This window comes from Tenrec ecaudatus, chromosome 5 (genome assembly GCF_050624435.1).
Source record: "Tenrec ecaudatus isolate mTenEca1 chromosome 5, mTenEca1.hap1, whole genome shotgun sequence".
Lineage (NCBI taxonomy): Eukaryota > Metazoa > Chordata > Mammalia > Afrosoricida > Tenrecidae > Tenrec > Tenrec ecaudatus.
In genome coordinates this window covers 146,224,577-146,244,480 of record NC_134534.1, presented here as the reverse complement: position 1 = coordinate 146,244,480, position 19,904 = coordinate 146,224,577, and the positions used below count along the sequence as shown (strand labels likewise).

General features: G+C 38.9%; 1 protein-coding gene across 2 annotated transcripts in view; it reads right to left on the bottom strand.

The window, feature by feature from the left end:
• The window catches only part of DENND6A (DENN domain containing 6A), an 82,447-nt gene that overhangs the window by 23,167 nt on the left and 39,376 nt on the right, over positions 1-19,904 (bottom strand). The window contains exons 4-11 of one of the 2 annotated variants that reach the window (XM_075549999.1): positions 19,270-19,382; positions 16,130-16,210; positions 15,049-15,154; positions 12,703-12,782; positions 10,727-10,789; positions 9,902-9,957; positions 774-896; positions 176-271 (exon numbers count right to left, since the gene is read on the bottom strand). In XM_075549999.1, coding sequence (XP_075406114.1) covers positions 176-271; positions 774-896; positions 9,902-9,957; positions 10,727-10,789; positions 12,703-12,782; positions 15,049-15,154; positions 16,130-16,210; positions 19,270-19,382 — 718 coding nt within the window. The remainder of the gene's footprint in view (positions 1-175; positions 272-773; positions 897-9,901; positions 9,958-10,726; positions 10,790-12,702; positions 12,783-15,048; positions 15,155-16,129; positions 16,211-19,269; positions 19,383-19,904) is intronic. The other variant, XM_075550000.1, reaches the window with a different exon arrangement.

The window sequence follows — 19,904 nt, the reverse complement described above, 5'->3', positions numbered from 1 at the left end:
AGAAAACAACACTGTCCCTTGTAATCTGAAATTATTAGCAGCAATTCTTTAAAAACTTCCTTTATAAAATTAATCTGCCTAGAAGTTCAAATTTTAAATTTCAATTTAAAATAATTGCAAACTTAACTCTACATAATTTTGGTCATAAAGGTAAGACTTGGTCGATTAAACTCACGGGGCTTGAGTTCGAGTGGTATACTCTTTGAATTCACTGTCATGAATTGTGAAGTAGGGTCGGAAATCACTGTAGTACTTCAGTGGAGAAACACAGCTGTGGAGCAGGAAGAACGGGTACAACAATGAACACCAGAGAAGTCCCATCAACAATTAAAAACCTCCCATACAAACAGACACAGTATCATCTTTCTCAATAAATGGTAAACTCACTTAGGGAACCTTGGGGAGTAAAACAGAAATAAGTAATGTGGAATGGACAAAGAACACCAGGTTTGGGGAAAATGATAGTGTGGAATTCTGGCGCTGCTAATGAATCCTCATATGCCTTTGATTAGCCATTCACACAAGTCAAAGTTAGCAATTGCTAACGTGTACAAATACTACCCTGTAAGTGAATGAGTATGCTCGGGGTTTAGAACAACAAAAACATGTGTCCAGACCAAATCACATCTCTATTCCTATAATACGGGGGCTCTTATGAGCGCCCATATTCTTACAGGGGTGTTTTGTGTGAGTCAGATGTAATAACGTGTGTGGGAAAGGATCACACAGGAAAGTGCTGCACATCATCACCACCAGGAGGCAAGTACACTCACCTAACAAGTGCCAACACGGTCTCTGAGGACTCTGATGGGGACGGAGCCAGGACCACAAGCGGCTCTCCCAGCAGCACCAGCTCCCAAAGCATTTGACTATGAAGGAAAACTGGGCACAAACACCTAAAAGTAGAATTATTTTATGATTTATTTAATCTTGATTGTTAAATTCCTATATAATCAATCTGAAAATTTTACATTGATTGACATTCCTCTTAATGTTACATAACCTCCTGTCAACCTGAGTGAAGGGGTCAAGCATAGCCTGTCAATCAGGTCTCAGCTTGACGACCTCATCTGGAGGCCCCACAGAGATAAAGAGCCCATTGGAGGCCAGACTCTCTCTCTCTATACCTTCCCTTCTGGCTGTTGAGACTCAGAGCTGCAGGAGACATGTTGCCAGCAATGAGCTGCTTCCACTGCTACTGAATTCACAAGACCTTCTACCCACTGGCCTGTGATCTTCCTGCATTCGGCATCATCGCATGTGCTGTGTGAGTCTAAAGAGGGATTTATGGACCGGTATTGGACTAACATAGTCTTGACCAGATAAACAACAGCCTTTCAAATTTATGGACTAAAACAGAGAAAAGGCCCTTTTATACACATAAAAACAATTATTGGGGGGGGGGGGTACAGAGAAATTACATTATTTTTTACTTCCATTTTCTACAATTTTTTTTCTTTGAAAAAAGATGTTTATTAAATAATTTTAATTGTCATAAAATGACTAAAATGGGCTTTAAAAATTAAGGCTCTTCTCTCTCTGTGGATTGCCAGAACAATGTAAAAATAGTATCAACCAACCCTGCTGAATGCTTCGTTCCCATTTTCTACAATTTTTAATGGATGCTTTTATAAAAAAACATTTTATTGGGGGTTCATACAACTCTTTTTTAATAATTTTGTTAGGGGCTCATATAATTCTTATCACAATCCATATATACATCCACTGTGCTCATACAACTCTTATCAGAATCCATACATATACCCATTTCTACAAATATTTAAGGTCCCCTTGCACATGTCAATTTTATTCTATTTCAACTTCTACCTAAGTTAATATACTTAGTATTACTGACATATACGATAGCTGACAAACAACAGTATATAAAGTTATTTCTGTAACAAAAGGTAGATTTAGTTTATCAATATTGCTTTGCTATGTGTGAATTTCTATTCTATTTGAAAGGAAACCTGGAAAATTAATTTTCCAGAGTGTGTATTTTTTTTTCTTTTTTTAACAATTTATTGGGGCTCATACAATTCTTATCACAGTTCATACATATATATACATCAATTGTATAAAGCACTTCTGTACAGTCTTTGCCCTAATCATTTTTTTCTCCTCTTTTCTTGTTTTACATTTTATTAGGGACTCATACAACTCTTATCACCATCCATACATATACATACATCAATTGTATAAAGCACATCCATACATTCCCTGCCCCAATCATTCTCAAGGCATTTGCTCTCCACTTAAGCCCCTCGCATCAGGTTCTCTTTTTTCCCCCCTCCCTCCCCTTTCTCCCCTCCCTCATGTGCCCTTGGTAATTTATACCTCGTTATTTTGTCATATCTTGCCCTATCCGGAGTCTCCCTTCCCCCCTTCCAGAGTGTGTATTTTTAAAAGCTAATGCTTTTGATCTATATCGCCTCTTTCATTAAAAGAATGAGGGAAACAAATCGGGTGAGAAAATACTAACACTGAACAAAAAATATTTCCTGGGCAGATTATTTCATCTCTGAAATGCTGCAAATTAAAAAAAGTAAGCTTAATTGAGATATAATTCATATATTATATGATTATAATTCTACAACCATATTAAGCAGAGTTGTACACATCAGCACCACAATCAATTTTAGGAATGTTTTCTTTTACTCACTGTTGTTGACTTCCCACTCCGCTCCCCTCACTTCCCCTTCCATGCCCTTTCAAAAACCAAAGCCACTGCCACTGAGTCAATTCTGACTCATAGTGACCCTTTAAGAGAGGGTAAAACTACCCCTGTGGGTATAACTCTTTACAGGACTAGAAAGCCACATTTTTTTCTCCCTACATACCCTAGGAAATTATTAATCCAGTTACTGTCTCTACACATCAACATACCCTGGATTCCCTATATAGAAACACATACAGAAGAAAGGAAAACACATACACAACTCATTGACAATAATCAAATAACAAAGAAAAACCTCAATTGAAAAGAAAGCAGAAAGTATGAAAAAAGTTGGAACAAATTTAAAATGGGTCAAAGGGACATCAAATGATAAAGTGTTACATTTTAGCCAAACTAAATCTACCAAAATCCACTTCAGAATGCTCTCTGGTATTAAAGCCACTCACATCCCTGGGGTACATGGTCTGAGAGGATTGGGGACTCACCACAGATGTGATCCACGTAGAGACCTGCAAATGGATCTGGGCTTCCACTGCCTCCATAGCATTCCAAAAACTGGGTGTTTGGTACTGTGGACTTAGATTTTACTGTTTACGATTCTTGGATCACACAGCCTGGTGTACTTCTTCTGTGCAGACTTAATCGATAACCTCACTTAGATGGCCACTTGTTTTAAGGCAAGCCTTTAAGACCTCACCCCTTATTCTTTCTGATAGCTGGGCACTGTCTGATCTTTCCCCCATACTTTGCTATAGCACCCATATCCTCAGTGCTCTTTTCATGAGAGCATGAAACGCTGCAAATTTTAATAGTTGCCCTGGGAATAGGAGAAGGCTTATGAGGACTACCACACTAGCATACTACAAAGACCGAGACCCTGGCAACTTCTACTCATTTAGGAATTTCCTCCTAGTAGGATCACACATTTTAAAAATAGATTATAAAGGTAGAAAAAATTAATGAAATATATATATAAAAATATTCAATCCACCCAGAAAAACACACATCCACGCAAGTACAAAAAGATAAAGCAAATTGTGAATGGAAATTAGGGAGACCTAATTTTAACGATTCAAAAGCAAATGGACAAATGTGAGGAAGTAAAAAAAAAAAGTTCAAGGATAAAAGAAAGGAGTCTTGCTCTTCCTTCCTAAACAATTAAATTCTAAAACAGAAGAAGGCAAACATCACTGCCAGAGGGAAAGGGAACCACATTGGCCCTGAGCAGGATCTCAGAGCTTGTGCAAGGTACGCTGGGCGTCCACATAGAGAGGTGGCCTGTGGTTGGAGTCCAAACATGGACAGGAATGTGTCCCTGTGGGGCTGGTTTGGCTTGGGATAACAGAGTCGAGGAAGCATGAGGAAAACATTCCATGAAGGGGATGCCTGATTTAGAATATCAAAAAAAGAATGGGATGAAGACGTGCCCATGGATGAGACCACCTGGAACAAGGTATTAAAGCCAGGGGAAGTGAAGTGATCCCCATAGAGAAGAGGCCTGAGTACAGGACCATGTATGGCAAGTGGAGTAATGAGGGCATTTGTGTGGGGGTTTGCCGGACATGAGCAGTTTAGGGAGTGACCATTCAAGGTGAGGGTGGCACTCATATGGAGAGATAGCCTGGAGTGGGACTTAGAAGCCTAATAAGGGAGAAGGAAATTCCCGTGGGTCAACCCAGCATGGGGAGTCAGATCCTGAGTCAGAGAAGAAGCTTGCCCATGCAGATAGGCAGCTGGGTATAGGCTGTGAGAATCCAAAGATGGGTTTAGAAAGATGTTTGTTCAGGGAGGAGATTGCAGCTGAGAAGTGAGACTAATTACAAACAAAGCAGCTGGTCAAAAAAGTAACTCAGTGAAGGATACTAGAAGGTAATTTCTTAGCCAGAGAAGGAAAATACAAATATGGAAATAAGGAAAGTGACAATGATGAGAGTGTTCAGTTGTGTATATTTTTGCCAAAATTGGGGGTGAGGGAGCCTGGGGAAGTACATGAATAACACTGAGTATGGGGAAAAAAGAAAATGTCCTAAAATTGATAGTATTTTAGATTGTATAACTCTTCCTGGTATGGCTGAACTACTGAATCGTATGTCATATGTATAAAGTGCCAATTTAACTGTTTTTTGTTTTAAATTAGAAAATGACAATGAACTCTGTTGTGTGGAATTGAAATTGAAATTGACACCGGAGAGATTATATATGTGAGTATAGAAGTAAATATGTATGTGTATAAAATATAGTATGGTATTTGAGGAGGCTTCAAATAGCTTTGGGGAAAATGGAATTAAAAGATAATGGAATTTTCCATTAATTTTTGGGAGCTCCTTTGTAATTATGCATTTATACACACACATACCCACACCGCCCACATTAAAAAGGTGTAAAGACAATATCCCAATAGCATTGAGGACATCTACTGTACAGATCTTGGCTTCTAAATCCTACTCTCTAAAAAGAACCAAAGTTTCTTAGAGAAATTAACTACAGGTAGGAACAGGGGAAAACATTCAAATTAAATCTTAGGGTAAGAGTTGAAAATATATTCCCACACACAAAAATTGTATCCAAATGTTAACAGCAGATTACTTATGCTAGTTAAAAAGGGGAGACCACTGCAGGATAGACAAACAAAATGTAGGCCATCCGTACAAAGGGTCACAATGAACGGACCAATGGCCCATGTTTCAATGTGGATAAGCCTGGTAAATAAGGCAAAGCGAAAAAAGCTAGACACAAAATTCCTCATATTGTGTGATTTTATTTGCAGAAAATGTCTAGACCACACAAATACAAAAAAAAAACAAACCCAAAAGATCGTTTTATGACTGTCAGAGGCTGAAGGGAGGGTAGAATTGAGAACTAAGAGGTTACTTTTAAGGTGATGAAAAATGTTCTAGAATTACATAGTGAATTTCTTATACTCCCTTCAAAATATAAAACCTAATTTACCAAAATAATAATTTGTAATTTACCAAGGGGTCATGCAGGTGGGATGGGTGGGGTGGGAGGGAAAAAAGAAGAGTTAATACCAAGGGCTAAAGTGGAAAGAAAATGTTTTAAAAATGATGATGGCAACTTATATACAAAAAAGTGCTTGATATAATTGATGTATGGATTGTTTTAAGAGCTGTAAGAGCCCCCAGTAACATGATTTATAAACAAAACAACCTAATCTACCTTGCTTACGTAGCTGGACTTAATGATTTGCTTCTTCTAATGACTAGAAAAAGGTGAACGTGACAACATACAACTTTAAAGCCTAGGTCATAAATAAAAGACAGTGAGGCTTCAGCCCTCTCTAAAGTAGAGTGAGATGGCCCAGCATGAGAACACGCAAGCAGTCCCTATGCAGAAGTCCTCACCTACCTGAAAACTGAGGTTTCCACCCAACACACAGCCAGGTAAGTGAAACTTCTAGAAAAGCGGATCCTCTTGCTCCAGTCAGTACCTCCAGCCTAACCTACCAACTGATGCAAACTGTGGTTGCCATCCTGACTTAAAACCTTCTGAGTGACTGAACCAGGATTTCTCCACCCTCAGTACTTGCTCTCTTCAGGTTCTCAGTACTGGGGCAATACATCACACAATAGGTCACTGAAATTCAAGGGCTTTCAAGTTCAACCCCAGCAAACACTAAAGGGAAAGAGAACTGATGCCTGCCGCCTTAATCATAGTGAGCAATGTGAACATCATCCATGATGAGGTAATTCACACATGGGCGCCACCTCCCTTCCAACACTGCATCTACTCAGGGAATATCAGATGAAACTGATAAAGCTCAAAAGGTGGTAAATGAAAACCACCACCACCACACAGATGAAAGGCTCTGTCCTGTCATAGGAAAGGCTGAGACACTTAAATGCAAACAAGATTTTGAATTGGATATTATCATGACAGCTAATGACACCTGAACAGAACCAGAGTATTAGAAGATGACGCTCTATCCACTCATTCCTTCAATGTTGACGGTTGCATTGAGACTGTACAGAAAACATTCCTGTTTGTAGAAACAGATACCCAAGTATTCAGTGGGGAAAGGAGTGTCAGATCTATAACTTGCTAACAAATGGTTCAGTGGGGAAAAAGGAAAGGTTTTGTCACAGTACTTGCCCGTATCTGTAAGTTTGTTGTCTAAAAATTATATATATGACGCATTTAAGCTAATAAATGCAAAATGGAAGCTCTACACACAAAATAACGGTGATTGTCATGAATAAAGCATTAATTCAATCATTAGAGTAAATGCTCGGCACAGTACTGGTTCTATATGTGGTTAATCTTTTTCTTTTCATTTATTTTTTAAAAATTTTTTTTTTACATTTTATTAGGGGCTCATATAACTCTTATCACAATGCATACATATACATACATCAATTGTATAAAGCACATCCATCCGTACATTCTTTGCCCTCACCATTTTCAAAGCATTGGCTCTCCACTTAAGCCCTTTGCGTCAGGTCCTCTTTTTTTTCCTCCCTCCCTCCCCGCTCCCCCATTAATCTTTTTCAAAGCTAAGTTTTCTCATCTACTGAGGAAAAAAAGAGTTAAGAAACAACAAACTGGGGGCTTGGGTGGGGAGCAAGTGCTTTGAAAATGATGAGGGCAAAGAATGTACGGATGTGCTTTATACAGTTGATGTATGTCTATGTATGGATGGTGATGAGAGTTGTATGAGCCCCTAATAAAATGTAAAAAAAAAACCAAACAAAAAAACTTACAGATAAAAAAAAAGAAACAACAAACTTTTCCTTTGGAAAAGAATAGTATGTAATCGATCATTAGGAGGAAAGACACATGCTAATCAAAGGTGTTTAAAAACCACCACCACCACCACTGCCACCAAGGCAATTCTAATTCGGGTCAACCCTACAAGTTACAGAACAAAACTGGGTCATGGGATGTTTTTGCTTGTAATACTTGAAAAAGCAGATCTCACTGGTTTCTGTAATGTCACAAAGTGGCTTCACACTGCCAACCTTTTAGTTAGTGGTTGAGCGCAAATCACTTGCACCCTTCAACACTGTTAGTGGTGGGAGTAATTAATCACAATGGCACCGATAGCAAAAAGCTGGATGCAGACCTAAATATCAAAAGAAAAGATGTGTAATAACTGAATTCTGTAGTAACTTGCACCAACTCTTCAACTTGCTCCTTGATGAACCAAGCAACAGACTAGTAGGGTATGCAATCTTTTCCATGCCTTTCCCTTGTGACACTTAATTTCAAACTCTGGGAACACAACCTCTTCAATACTACCAAATATGATCTTTTAAATAAAATAAATTTATTTTTAAAGTCAGGATTATATTTTATAGAGAGTAAAACTTACCCTAGTTAGGTATATAGTTCAGTAAGTTAATATTGTCAATAAGCATATATGATCACATAATCACTACTAAAGAACTGTTCCCGTCACTCCCCAAATTTCTCTCCTCTCTTGCTATTTATTTCTTTCCCCACTCTCAGGCAGTTATTACGTGGACTTGTGTCCCTAGTCTTGCCTTTTCCAGGAAGTCACACAAGTAGAATCATTCAGTTAAGTAGCTTTTAAAATCTGGCTTCTTTTGCTGAGCATAATGTTTCCGAGAATTATTCATGTTGCACATATCAATAGCTCATTCTTTTTTATTATTATTATTGTTAAATAGTACTCCATGTGCAGACAGGTGCCACGATATGTTTATCCATTCACCAGCTGGTAGACATTGGGGATGTTTCCAATTTTAGGCTACTACGCCTAAGACTGCTATAAACATTTGTATATAGATATTTGTGTGGACACACTCTCCTTTTGCTTGCATAAGACATAGGATTGCAGAGTTGTGCTAGGATCCAGGATATAAAAGATATCAAACAAATAAATCTTGGAAACAGTTTCCCACAGACTCCTATATAGTCTAGAAGTCACCAAAAAAAAAAAGACGAAAAAAACCCCCAGCACGCTTGTCTTTCATATGCCACCAGATTGTGCGTTAGCAATCGGTCAGTGCTCGTTTGCAGCCGGGGTCTCCTAAGCTGGGTCAGAATCGCCTGGGAACTGGAAACTGGGCATCAATCCAACCGTATCAGTACTTTCCCCTTTGCTTTTTTAAGTGCTAGGTCTCTCTTTATATTTTGAATTTTGAAAACATTCAAACATGCAGGACAGTAATGACAATACTCACGGGCTTCAAAAAGTCCATGGAAAAAAATTGGAATTAGAAGATAAAGGAATTGATATATGTATATGTATGGATTGTGATAAGAGTTGTATGAGCCCCTAATAAAATGTAAAAAAAAAAAAAAAGATAATGGAATTTTCCTGTGATTTTGAAGCTCTCTGTACTGTAAGAATTTCCGTATTATCACTTAGAATAATAATAGCTTGTCTTTCTTCAGTTCATCTTTTTTTATTTATATTTAAATAAAATATAAGCCTCGGGTCATTTCATTCCTACATACCGTATAAGTCGACCTGAATATCAGCTGAAGCACCCAATTTTACCACAAAAGTTGCATTAAAAATATGCTGGAAGGGGCAGGAGGAGAGAGTGGAGCACAGCCTGGCCCACCAGGCCGTGATGATGATGTTCCTGAGTAGAGCAGCCAGTCCACAGAGAGAACAACATGGCTGGCCCTACTATGAGACATGATGCCCCTCAGTGACTAAGGGCGATACAGGGGACAGCACCGGAGACACAGTGTGGGAATTGCACCTGACCTGATCCCACCACACCGAGCCAAATCACTGGGGGAGTGCAGCGGAACAGCAAGGGAATGGAGTGGCAAGGTCCCCAGGGAATGCTGAAAGTGAACTTTGGGGCCAGGGCGTGGTGCCCCAACAGACTGGACTGGAAAACGCTCCTAAGGGCCAGCAAACGATCCCTGAACTAACTACAAGCTTTTCTCTTGTGAAAAAAAAAAAAATGCTGGAAACTCAGCTTATACAGAAGTATACAGTATTTTAAAATGCATCTTCTTTAAAAGTACAATCCCATTTTCACCCAAAAGCAATCAAATAGTAATTTGTATCTATCATATAATATCTAATCCATACCCAAATGCATGCATTAAAACTCGGATCGGGCTGTTGGGATGGAACCACTGCCTTATAACTTGTGGGACATATTGACTGTTTTCTTCCAGTTTCTCTACATCCTCTATGAGAACATTTATTTTCTAAAGAAACTAACATCAATATCACAAAACAAAAGAGAAAAGAGTTACTATTAACAAAATATTTACCTGAAAAGATCCACTTCGTGAACAGTAGGCAAAATAACAGGTATGTGTGTGTGTGCCTACGAGACAGAAAAGACAGGCTAGTAGAGAAGATGTCACCAAGAGGGGCAGACAGTGATTTTTAAATACTAGCTGTCTCATGAACAGCAAGCCGTGTTGCCTGAAGTTCCCCTTTTTGAGTCTTTTCCTCAAGAAGCAGCAAGGCAAAGAGTTGGTCTTACCAAGCTTCTCTCTTTGAAATGTCAAGAATTTTCAAAGACTACACACATTCCATGGATAAAGCAGTAATCCAAAAGTCAGATTAATTCCCAACTGTAAAAAATATCACTGTAATATTAGCTGACAAATGTTAATAGACCAATGGGGTTTACAAATTCTCTCCCATTTTATTCAATTCAAAAAGCAAAGAGGAAAAAAGTGGGCTGTAATTTACAAGTAAAAATATTTTAGATGAAAATTAACCCCACCCGTGAGCAGATGTAGCTTAAGGGGAAGAAAAGGAAGAAAGGAAGGCAATTATAACTACAAAATACATTTGCCTGCATTTCCTAAAAACAAAAGCATACTGGCCACTCTTCATAAGGCAGATGGATGATTTTACTAAGTCGGAAGTTTGCTGAAATGAAGACTTATGTCCCTTTGTTCTATTACTGTATAAAATGTGAGTTCTCTGGGGAGAAAAGAGCAAGCACAACGCCCAAGAAACACTAAGCAATTTGCTATTAATTCATTAAAAATTATTTAATGGAATATGCCAGTAATATTTAGACATTTTGTTAGTTAAAAAATTCCACTAGAGAGACTATGTATGATGGATTATTCTACTACCTGCTGAGTTAACTGCACTATTTGAGTTGTTCCAGGCTTGTCATGACATGTTGGAATCCGTACCTTAAAGAGAAACAGAAGAAACTGTTGTAACTATGAAAGAATGTACCTACAGGGCACTTTTTTGTAATTTGCTGGTCTAGATGCCAACCACAAGGTTAGTGTGAACCCACCAGCTTCTCAGTGGGGGAAAGACAAGGCTGGCCGTCCTATCTGTCCTACCAGCTGTGAGTGAGACCTGACAGGATGGCAGTGAGTGGTGACGGCGGAGTCCGAGTCCTGGTAATGGGATCAAAAGGACTCCAATCTGTTAAAATGGTACACTTACCACTGTCAAAACCCATAAAAACAAAATCTTCATGCCAGATTTTAAAACACTAAGGTCCCATTTCTTTTTAGTCACCACAGCAGATAAGTGAATCAAGGGTCTCCACACTTTCAAGCACAAAGAAATCATTAATCAAGAAAAATACATGCACTTGAAAAAAAAAAGGACATCAATTTCATACTGTTTCCTGTTTACTGTTCCAATCTTTGCTTCATGAACAAAGACACACCCAAATACATTCTCTTCACCCTTGCCAGACTTGGGGATAAACCTCCCAGGAAATCCTAAGAAATCCAAACAGAGAGCTATCAGTACTACTTCTGATGACTTCCTAGGGAAAATCAGAATGCAGATCCTACAGAAATATGCCCATCTAAAGAGAGCACTGCCAAAAATAAGTCTGGCAATTGGATAATGAACTTCACAATCACTGGAACATGTAGTTATACAAAGCCTGAGACCAATTGGTAATTCATTTTAGAAAACTCAGTAGAGAAAAATACCCTGTGATGAACATGCTTGGTCTGACATGACATGACAAAGCCATAGGAGATCATGTACAATCCCACGCATGGCATACAAATGACCCCTTTGTGCAAACGCCACAGAATGCAATGGGACTGATGGTCCCTGAAGGTACAGCACGATCAATTGTGGTAACCCTTCACATTAATAAAAAACGAGTGAAAACAAAATAAGGAGTTACAATAGGAAGCTGAAATCAAAGCCCACGAAGAAGACAAAGTGGGTACATGAGCAAATGTGGTGAAGAAAGCTGATGGTGCCAGGCTATCAAAAGATATAGCGTCTGGGGACTTAAAGGCTTGAAGGTAAACAAGCGGCCATCTAGCCCAGAAGCAACAAAGCCCTCATGGAAAAAGTACACCAACATGTGTGATCACGAGGTGCCAAAGGGATCAGGTAGCAGGCACCAAAGAGCAAAAAATCATATCATTGTGAATGAGGGGAGTGTGGAGTGGGGACCCAATACCCATCTGTAGGCAACTGGACATCCCTTTAGAGAAGGGTTGTGGGGAGGAGACTAGCTAGTCAGGGTGCAGTGTAGCAATGATGAAACGTACAACTTTCCTCTAGTTCCTGAATGCTACCTCCCCACCCCCACTATAATGATCCGAATTCAACCTTGCAAGCCTGGCTAGACCAGAGGATGTACAATGGTACAGATAGGAACTGGAAACACAGGGAATCAGGGCAGCAGAACCCCTCAGGACCAGTGGTGAGAATGGTGATACCAGGACGGTGGAGGGAAGGTGGGGTAGAAAGGGAAAACCAAATATAAGGATCTACATATAATCTCCTCCCTGGTAGATGGACAACAGAAAAGTCGGTGCAGAGAGACATCAGACAGTATAAGACATGACAAAATAATGATAACTTATAAATAATCAAAGGTACATGAGGGAGGGCAGGCATGAAGGGAGGAGGAAATGAGCTGATACCAAGGGCCAAGTAGAAAGCAAATGTTTTGAAAATGATGAGGGCAACAAATATACAAGTGTGCTTGACATACTGGATGCATGGATTGTGATAAGAGTTGTTCAAGCCCCCAATAAAATTATTTAAAAATAAAAACAAAGCCCAGCTGTTCTGTAGGAAACAAATGAAGCACAGATGATAACGTACTTACCTTCATTACCACCCCCATGATGGGCAGGTGTAATGTTTTTCCTGGCACCGGAGCAGGCCACCGATCCACATCATTACAAGCTGGAAAACACAATATATTTCCTTAGTGTTAAGTGGAAATATTAAAAATGGAACATTAAAATTTTATATTCAGCTGGCTATGGTTTAAGTAAAATACATTGGGAGGATAAACCATCTGCCATCTGCCAACAGGGCAGCATTTTTCCCAAAACAAATGTCCCAGAAGGTGAGAAGGGACAGGAAAGAAGGTCAAGTGGAAACAAGTAAGCCAAGGAGGAACGGGTTAGAGTAGTGTTGTCACACTGACAAGATTACAACTAATGTCACAAACCACAATCTGTCTAACTTGTTGAGTGGGAAACTAATTTTCTCTGTAAACCTTCATCCTAATCAAAATGCTTACATGTATACATATGAGGGGGTACCTCCCCAAAAAACGGGGGAAAACTCCACTGCTGTGAAAGGGAATAGTGCATTTGGAGTCCACTGGGTCAGACTGTTGCTCATCAAGCTTTCTATTTAGAGGTTCCGAAAAGATTGTGTCATGGTGTGCAACAAAAAAGCCTGGTTTGTGGCAGATGGGGGACTGGTTTTGCTACCATGCCAATGCACCTACTCGTGCAGCCATCTCAGTGTGCCAGTTTTGGGCAAAAAGCAGCATGCCTCTCTTGCCCCACACACCTGACCTCACTCTGTCCAACTTCTTTTTGTCACATATTCAGATGGACATAAAGGACAGTGATTTGATGTAGAAGAGGGGAGAAAAAGTGAGGTAGGTGCTCTCCGTTATCCAAACAGATGAGTTTCAAAAAGCACAGATTTGACAAATGTATTAAGTGTAATGGAGAGTGCTTTGAAGGTGATAAGGTTGTTTTGTAAAACAATTTAAATAAGTTTCCTGGTTTTTTGGTAAATACACACACATAAGCACATACATATATATACACACACATACATACAGCTTATATATGTGCACATATTGGAAAGGATCAAAGGGAAAAAGAAAAGTGAGAGTACTCTCTTATACTGCATTTAAAACATATATATTCTAGAGTAAATTTAGTTAATAAATCATCTAGAAAATAATTAAACTGGGTTTGAAGAGAGTGTTCCATTTATTGAATTACAAATTGCTATAAATAAAAACACCTGGCTAAAGTCTTCGTTCTTTATCAAGTGATATCAAGATTTCTCTTTTATAAAACAAAGTAATTAAATATCTGGGTATTATTAACCCAATAAATGCAAAGCTTCTCACACCTCATGATCGCACAGGCTTTGTTGCTTCTGAGCTAGATGGCCGCTTGTTTACCTTCAGGCATCATCAGAACAAAAAATTTTACCATAGTGAATGAGGGAGGGAGTGTGGAGTAGAGACCCAAAGTCGATTTGTTGGCCACTGGACATCCCCTTACAGAAGGGTCTCAGGGAGGAGACAAGCCAGTCAGGGTGCAATGTAACAACGATTAAAAACACAACTTTCCTCTAGTCCCTAAATGCTTCCCCCGCCACTACATAATCCGAGTTCTCCCTTGCAAGTCTGGCTAGACCAGAGGATGGACACTGGTATAGATAGGAATCAGAAACACAGAGAATCCAGGGCAGATGATCCTTCAGGACCAGTGGTGTGAGTGGCGATACTGGGAGCATAGAGGGAGGGTGGGTTGGAAAGGGGGAACCAATTACAAGGATCTACACGTGACCTCCTCCCTGGGGGACGGACAACAGAAAAGAGGGTAAAGGGAGACGTCGGACAGAGCAAGATATGAAAAAATAATAATTTAAAAATTATCAAGGGCTCATGAGGGAGAGGGAGTGGGGAGGAGGGGAAAAAAATGAGGACCTGATGCCAGGGGCTTAAGTGGAGAGCAAATGTTTTGAGAATGATGAGGACAATGAATGTACACATGTGCTTTACACAATTGACGTATGTATGGATTGTGATAAGAGTTGTATGAGCCCCCAATAAAAAAAAATTTTTTTAAATGCAAAGCCTCTATGTTATAAGAAAAAGGAACCCGGATGCGGCAGTGGTAACTGCTCAGCTGCTAACGGAAAGCTCGGTGTGTGAATCCAGCAGTGGGCCCTTAAGAGACAGCTAGGGCAGTCTGCTTCTGTACAGATTCACCGCCTTGCAAACCCTCCGGGGCAAGTCTGCTCTGTCCTCAGGATGTTATAAGACATGCTCACAAAAATTATAACTTTAGTGTTTGTAGGTAAAGGTGCCACACTTTTCTCTATCGACCTTAAATTCTTACTTATTTTCTAGAATACTTTCAAAAGCTCTTTCATCACCCTCCCATAGCTTACACAATGTTTAACTTACCTGCTTCCAAATAAGGTTCACTCTTTTCAAAATACTCTGGTGCTATCTGTTTTAGCACAGTGTGAAAAAAATGGATATAAGGTAGCTTGCTGATCAAAACCAAGGACTGGAGGAGAAAGAGAAACAATGATTTTAATTACCTAATGGTCATGGTTTTAAGTTTGCCATTCATTCCCAAATGAGCAATTACTAACAAGTCATATTCACCAATAGGTGTGGATTTTGAAATACAAAGCTTTTTACCCTGGATATTTAAAAGGAAATATCGGGTTGTAACTGCAGAATGCAAAAAGTTTAGCCTCCATCATCACTACACTTCAACAGCATAAAAATATAAACTTTCCTTTTCACTAGGGAAAACATTTAATTTAAACAGACCAATGCCATGAATAATTTATAAACTCTCACTACTTAGTGTCATTAGCAAAACAACATAAGAAATCAGATAAGCTTTTCCTAACAAGAAAGGAGAAGACTGGGAGGATTTTTCGAATTAAGGCCTATCACTGTTAGATTTGAAAGATCAACTTTTAAATACTTATACATTGTAACATTATGGTTTGTTAGCTATGTAGTAGTCAATGGTGCTTGAGGCAAATTCTGGTTACAAAAAGCAAAGAATGTGTTCCCTTTAGCTGACATTAAATAGCAACTGACTTAATTGTTTACTTTAAAGAAAGGAAAACATAGTATATTTATAGTAGAGAAAAATGGCTAAGAATTTTATTAAAGCTTACTTATTGCAGGCTTTCATTAGTAGTAATAATATTACCACTTTTTTAGTCTTTCTCTAATTCTAAAATATCAAAATTAGGCAGACCCTTCTGGTTTTTGACAGAGTTCTTATAGTAACTATAACTTATTAACAGGATTCTAGCACAGAAATACCAGAAGGGTAAAAATTCAGTAGCAGTTCAAAATATAGGGAACGATATACACAATATAAAAGGCAAAGATGAAATACAAAATCTATTCTGTTTTTAAAAAATATATTGAAAATTTAAAAATTATCAGGTTCTATTTCTCTAATCCAAATATTTTGTTAAAAAGTACTTTTTGTATTAGTATAGCTAAAAGTTACCTTCTGAAAGTAGCCTCTTTTTAAAGTTTTATCTCGAACTTGTCGGAAATACACATATCCATAAAAATAAGCAGGATCCTTCTATGAGAGAGTACAGATAATAAAAAATACACATAAATATTGCTATCCTTTTGTATTAACATCAGGTTTCTTTTTAAACCCAACTGAGATATGGGGAATACACAAGAGCTAGTTGTGCTTCTCCACCAACAAAATAATCTTGACTATGTAAGCCAGACAAAACCTTCTCGTTTGTCAAAAGATTAAATAATCATAACCACAGCACCCCGGGTCGCAGTGTAGGTAAGTGCTGGACACTAGCTACAAGGCCATTGGTGCCATGGGAGAAACATGAGGCTAGGTGCGCCCATAAAGATTTACAATTTCAGATACCCTATGTAGGGTCACTATGAGTCAAAACTATGTTCTTGGGTTTAAAACATTAAAGTCAGATTTTTCCCCCTAAAACTGACTCAATTACATATGGTCTATAGCCACACCTGTACTCCTTAATGGAATTTAGGAAACAATCAAATTCTATACTTTCCCTAAAACTATGTTTAATTTTTTTAAAACATTACAATTTTGAGTTTGTAAAGGCTAAGAGTAAGTCTTTTAACAAAATAAGGTGTCCTAATCTACAATGTTAAGAAATGTTAAATACCAACCTGAATCCTATACAGCCAGTTATATAAACGTACTATTTGAGAAGTAATTATATCCCACAAGTCCTAAGCATCTACTTCTTAATGGGATACACTACTGCCCAGTCACTTATTTCTAGTTGTTATTGTTTACACACACAAGGCATTGTGATAAAAAGGTGCCTAAGACACAGTTCCTTAGGAGATCACAATCTAGGAAGGATAAGAAAAGCACAAACATGATCACTCTGTGATAGAAGGGCAAGCATTGATTGTGAAGAAAGCACATGATGCTACAGGGAGGCCACACAGGAAGAAGAGCAGATCTCTCTGCCTAAGGCAAGGGTAGGGAATGTCTACTGGCAGGCCTTGAGATCACCAATGCCAGCCAACATTACAGGCTTCGTTCACCTGAGGGCGCTCCAGCCATCCCATTTAGGGGTGAGCTAATTAAATGTTTCAAATATCCAAACCTCCAAACTCACTGGCACTGAGTCAATTAGGACTCACAGGGACCTTACAGGCCTTGGGTCAGGAGTCCTGGCAGTGCAGCGAGCTACACTTTGGGCTGCTAACCCAAACTCAGCAGGTTAGAACGTGGCAGATTCAAACCATCAGTCACTGTAGGAGAAAGATGAGGTTTCGACTTTCATAAAAATGGACAGTCTCGAAAAGTCACAGAGGCAATTATGCTCTGTCCTACAGGGTCTGTAAGAGATGACTAAATATAGTGGGCTGATGTTTAAGTTGATAGTTTTGTATGGCCCATAATGTTATAAGTATCCAAATGGCCCTTTGGCAGAAAAAAATGGTTCTCTACCCCTGGCCTAAAGGAATCAGTCTTAAAGATTCCATGTAGGCAGGTATTTTTGAGTTTGGTATTAAAAGTTAGTTACAATGAAAGCAACGACACAGAGGAAGCCATTCCAGGCTTAAAAGGCCAACAGTTTGGGCAAAAGTACTCAGAAAACACATGCTATCTTAGGAAAAAGCACAAGGTTCCGGTTTGGTCAAAACAGCACATACATAGAAGGAAGAGGCTAGGAAACTGGAAAGGTAAGGGGTCTTATTTCGGAAGCCCTAGAAAGTGAGTGGTAGGAATAATACTGTCATTAGCTCTCTATTCATTAGGTAAAAGGCAGTCATTGTCGCTCTGTAATTTATATGTGTACTTAAGCTGATAACGTTTTGAGGTCTGATGTATTGCACTGAAAGAACCAAGAAGTGGGATGTCCTAGGGCAAATTTCTTATCCTGCAAAAACCAAACTCACTGCCACTGAGTTGATGTTGACTTAGCAGAACTGCCCCTGCACACTCCCAAGACTGTAGCTCTTTTAAGAGAATAGAAAGGATTAACTAATAATTTATGTAATAAAGGTGTGTGCTTCTTAACACGGTGCCTGAAATATGGTAAGCTCTAGGAGGAGGAGCCCAGATAGTGCACAGGTTAAAGAGCTCAACTGCGAACACGTGGTAAGCTGGTGGAACCCACCAGCTGCTCACCAGGAGTAAGATGTGACCGTCGACTTACGTAACTATTTACCCTACATGGGGCAGGGTCTCCTACTCCGTCCGATAGGGTTACTATGTGTCAGAGTCAATTCAACGGGCAGTGGATTTGTTCTATTACTATCTTTGGTTGAAAGAATGCGGTTGGTTATGAGATACTCACTAGGCAACAACTAGCAACAAGGATATTTCATAGGTAGTACCATGGCACAGAGGTGATGCAGAGTTTAAGCACTGGACTGCTAACCCAAAAGATCAGCAGTTACAGGGTACCAAACACTGTCAGGGAAAGATTTGACAGTCTGCTCCGTAAAAAATCACTGGCAATTTTACTCTGCCCAGTAGAGTCACTATCAATCAGTCAGACTCAGTCGGTGAGCAATGCAAACTGGGAAATGGATCTTGTCATTGGTGGAAACAGGGAGGAAAACTGTGAAAGCCGATTTCCAGCAATGTCAAGTTCTGCAGACAGGACATCCAGAGGAAACATATGTCATGCAATTAGAAATGTACACCTGGAGTCCCCAAGAGAAACAGAAAGATTCTGGGATCATTTGAATTACTGAAATTGTCTTTAAAAAACAAACAGTAAAAAAAATTTTTTTAATTAAATTGGTAAAACAAAGTCTGCCTAAAAACAATGAGAAACAACTACAAATGATACCATAAAGTTTGCAGGGAACTCCACAGGACTGATAACGATTTAAATTCTGAGTGATATTTACTGCTTTGTCCACATCTAGAGTCTTACCAACAAATGAAAAGAATATTCTAATCTATTTCTAGATTCTCAATGGGATTTTTAATACATGTCATTCTCAGTAACTTTATAAGATCGTTTTATTCCCATGTCGAATTATGCAGCTGTATGCAACATTAACCAAACAATAATAAAATATTTCCGAACGCTATTAGAGATAACAAAATAACTGAGACCTAAGGTTTCCCGTCACATAAGACATTTTTTTCCATTATTACTCTCCAACCTTTAAGTAAACTGGTAAATCTTTGTCAAATTGATCCAGGAGACAATGGAGCGACATCCTCCGCCCGGAAGACCGTCGAAATCTAAAGCAAAACTGGGTATCTCCGAGACAACCTAATGAAGACAAAAATGGAAGAAGCTAAGCACAGTTTAGCTCAGCATTTATTTATCCAGATTCAGGGGTCATAGAGATGATTTTAACCCATTCTGACATAGTTCAAAGACAAAAAATAAACCCTGAGAGTCTAAGTGCCTGTCCCAGTCAATTTTTAACAGCTGGGATTCACTAAAACATGAATCCTAATCCCTAAATCCCTTTACTTTTTTCAAATTCCATTTTGTACATGTAATTAATCTTTTGTTGTTTAGCAAACTGTTTTCATGAAAGCTGCTACAAAAATCATGAGCAAGACATGTTACATACAAAAGAACAAATACTATTTGACCCTATACAAAGTTCAAAAAAAGAAAGTAGAACAGAAAAACAAAACTAACTGACAGTGTTTGGGGATTCATGGTTGGGTGATAAACTATGAAGAAAAGTAAGAAACTATTACTATGGGTCAGAAGGGTGGCAACATTTGGAGTACGGGAATAGTGGCTGGGAGGGAGTCTGAGGAAGCACTGGAGGTTTGG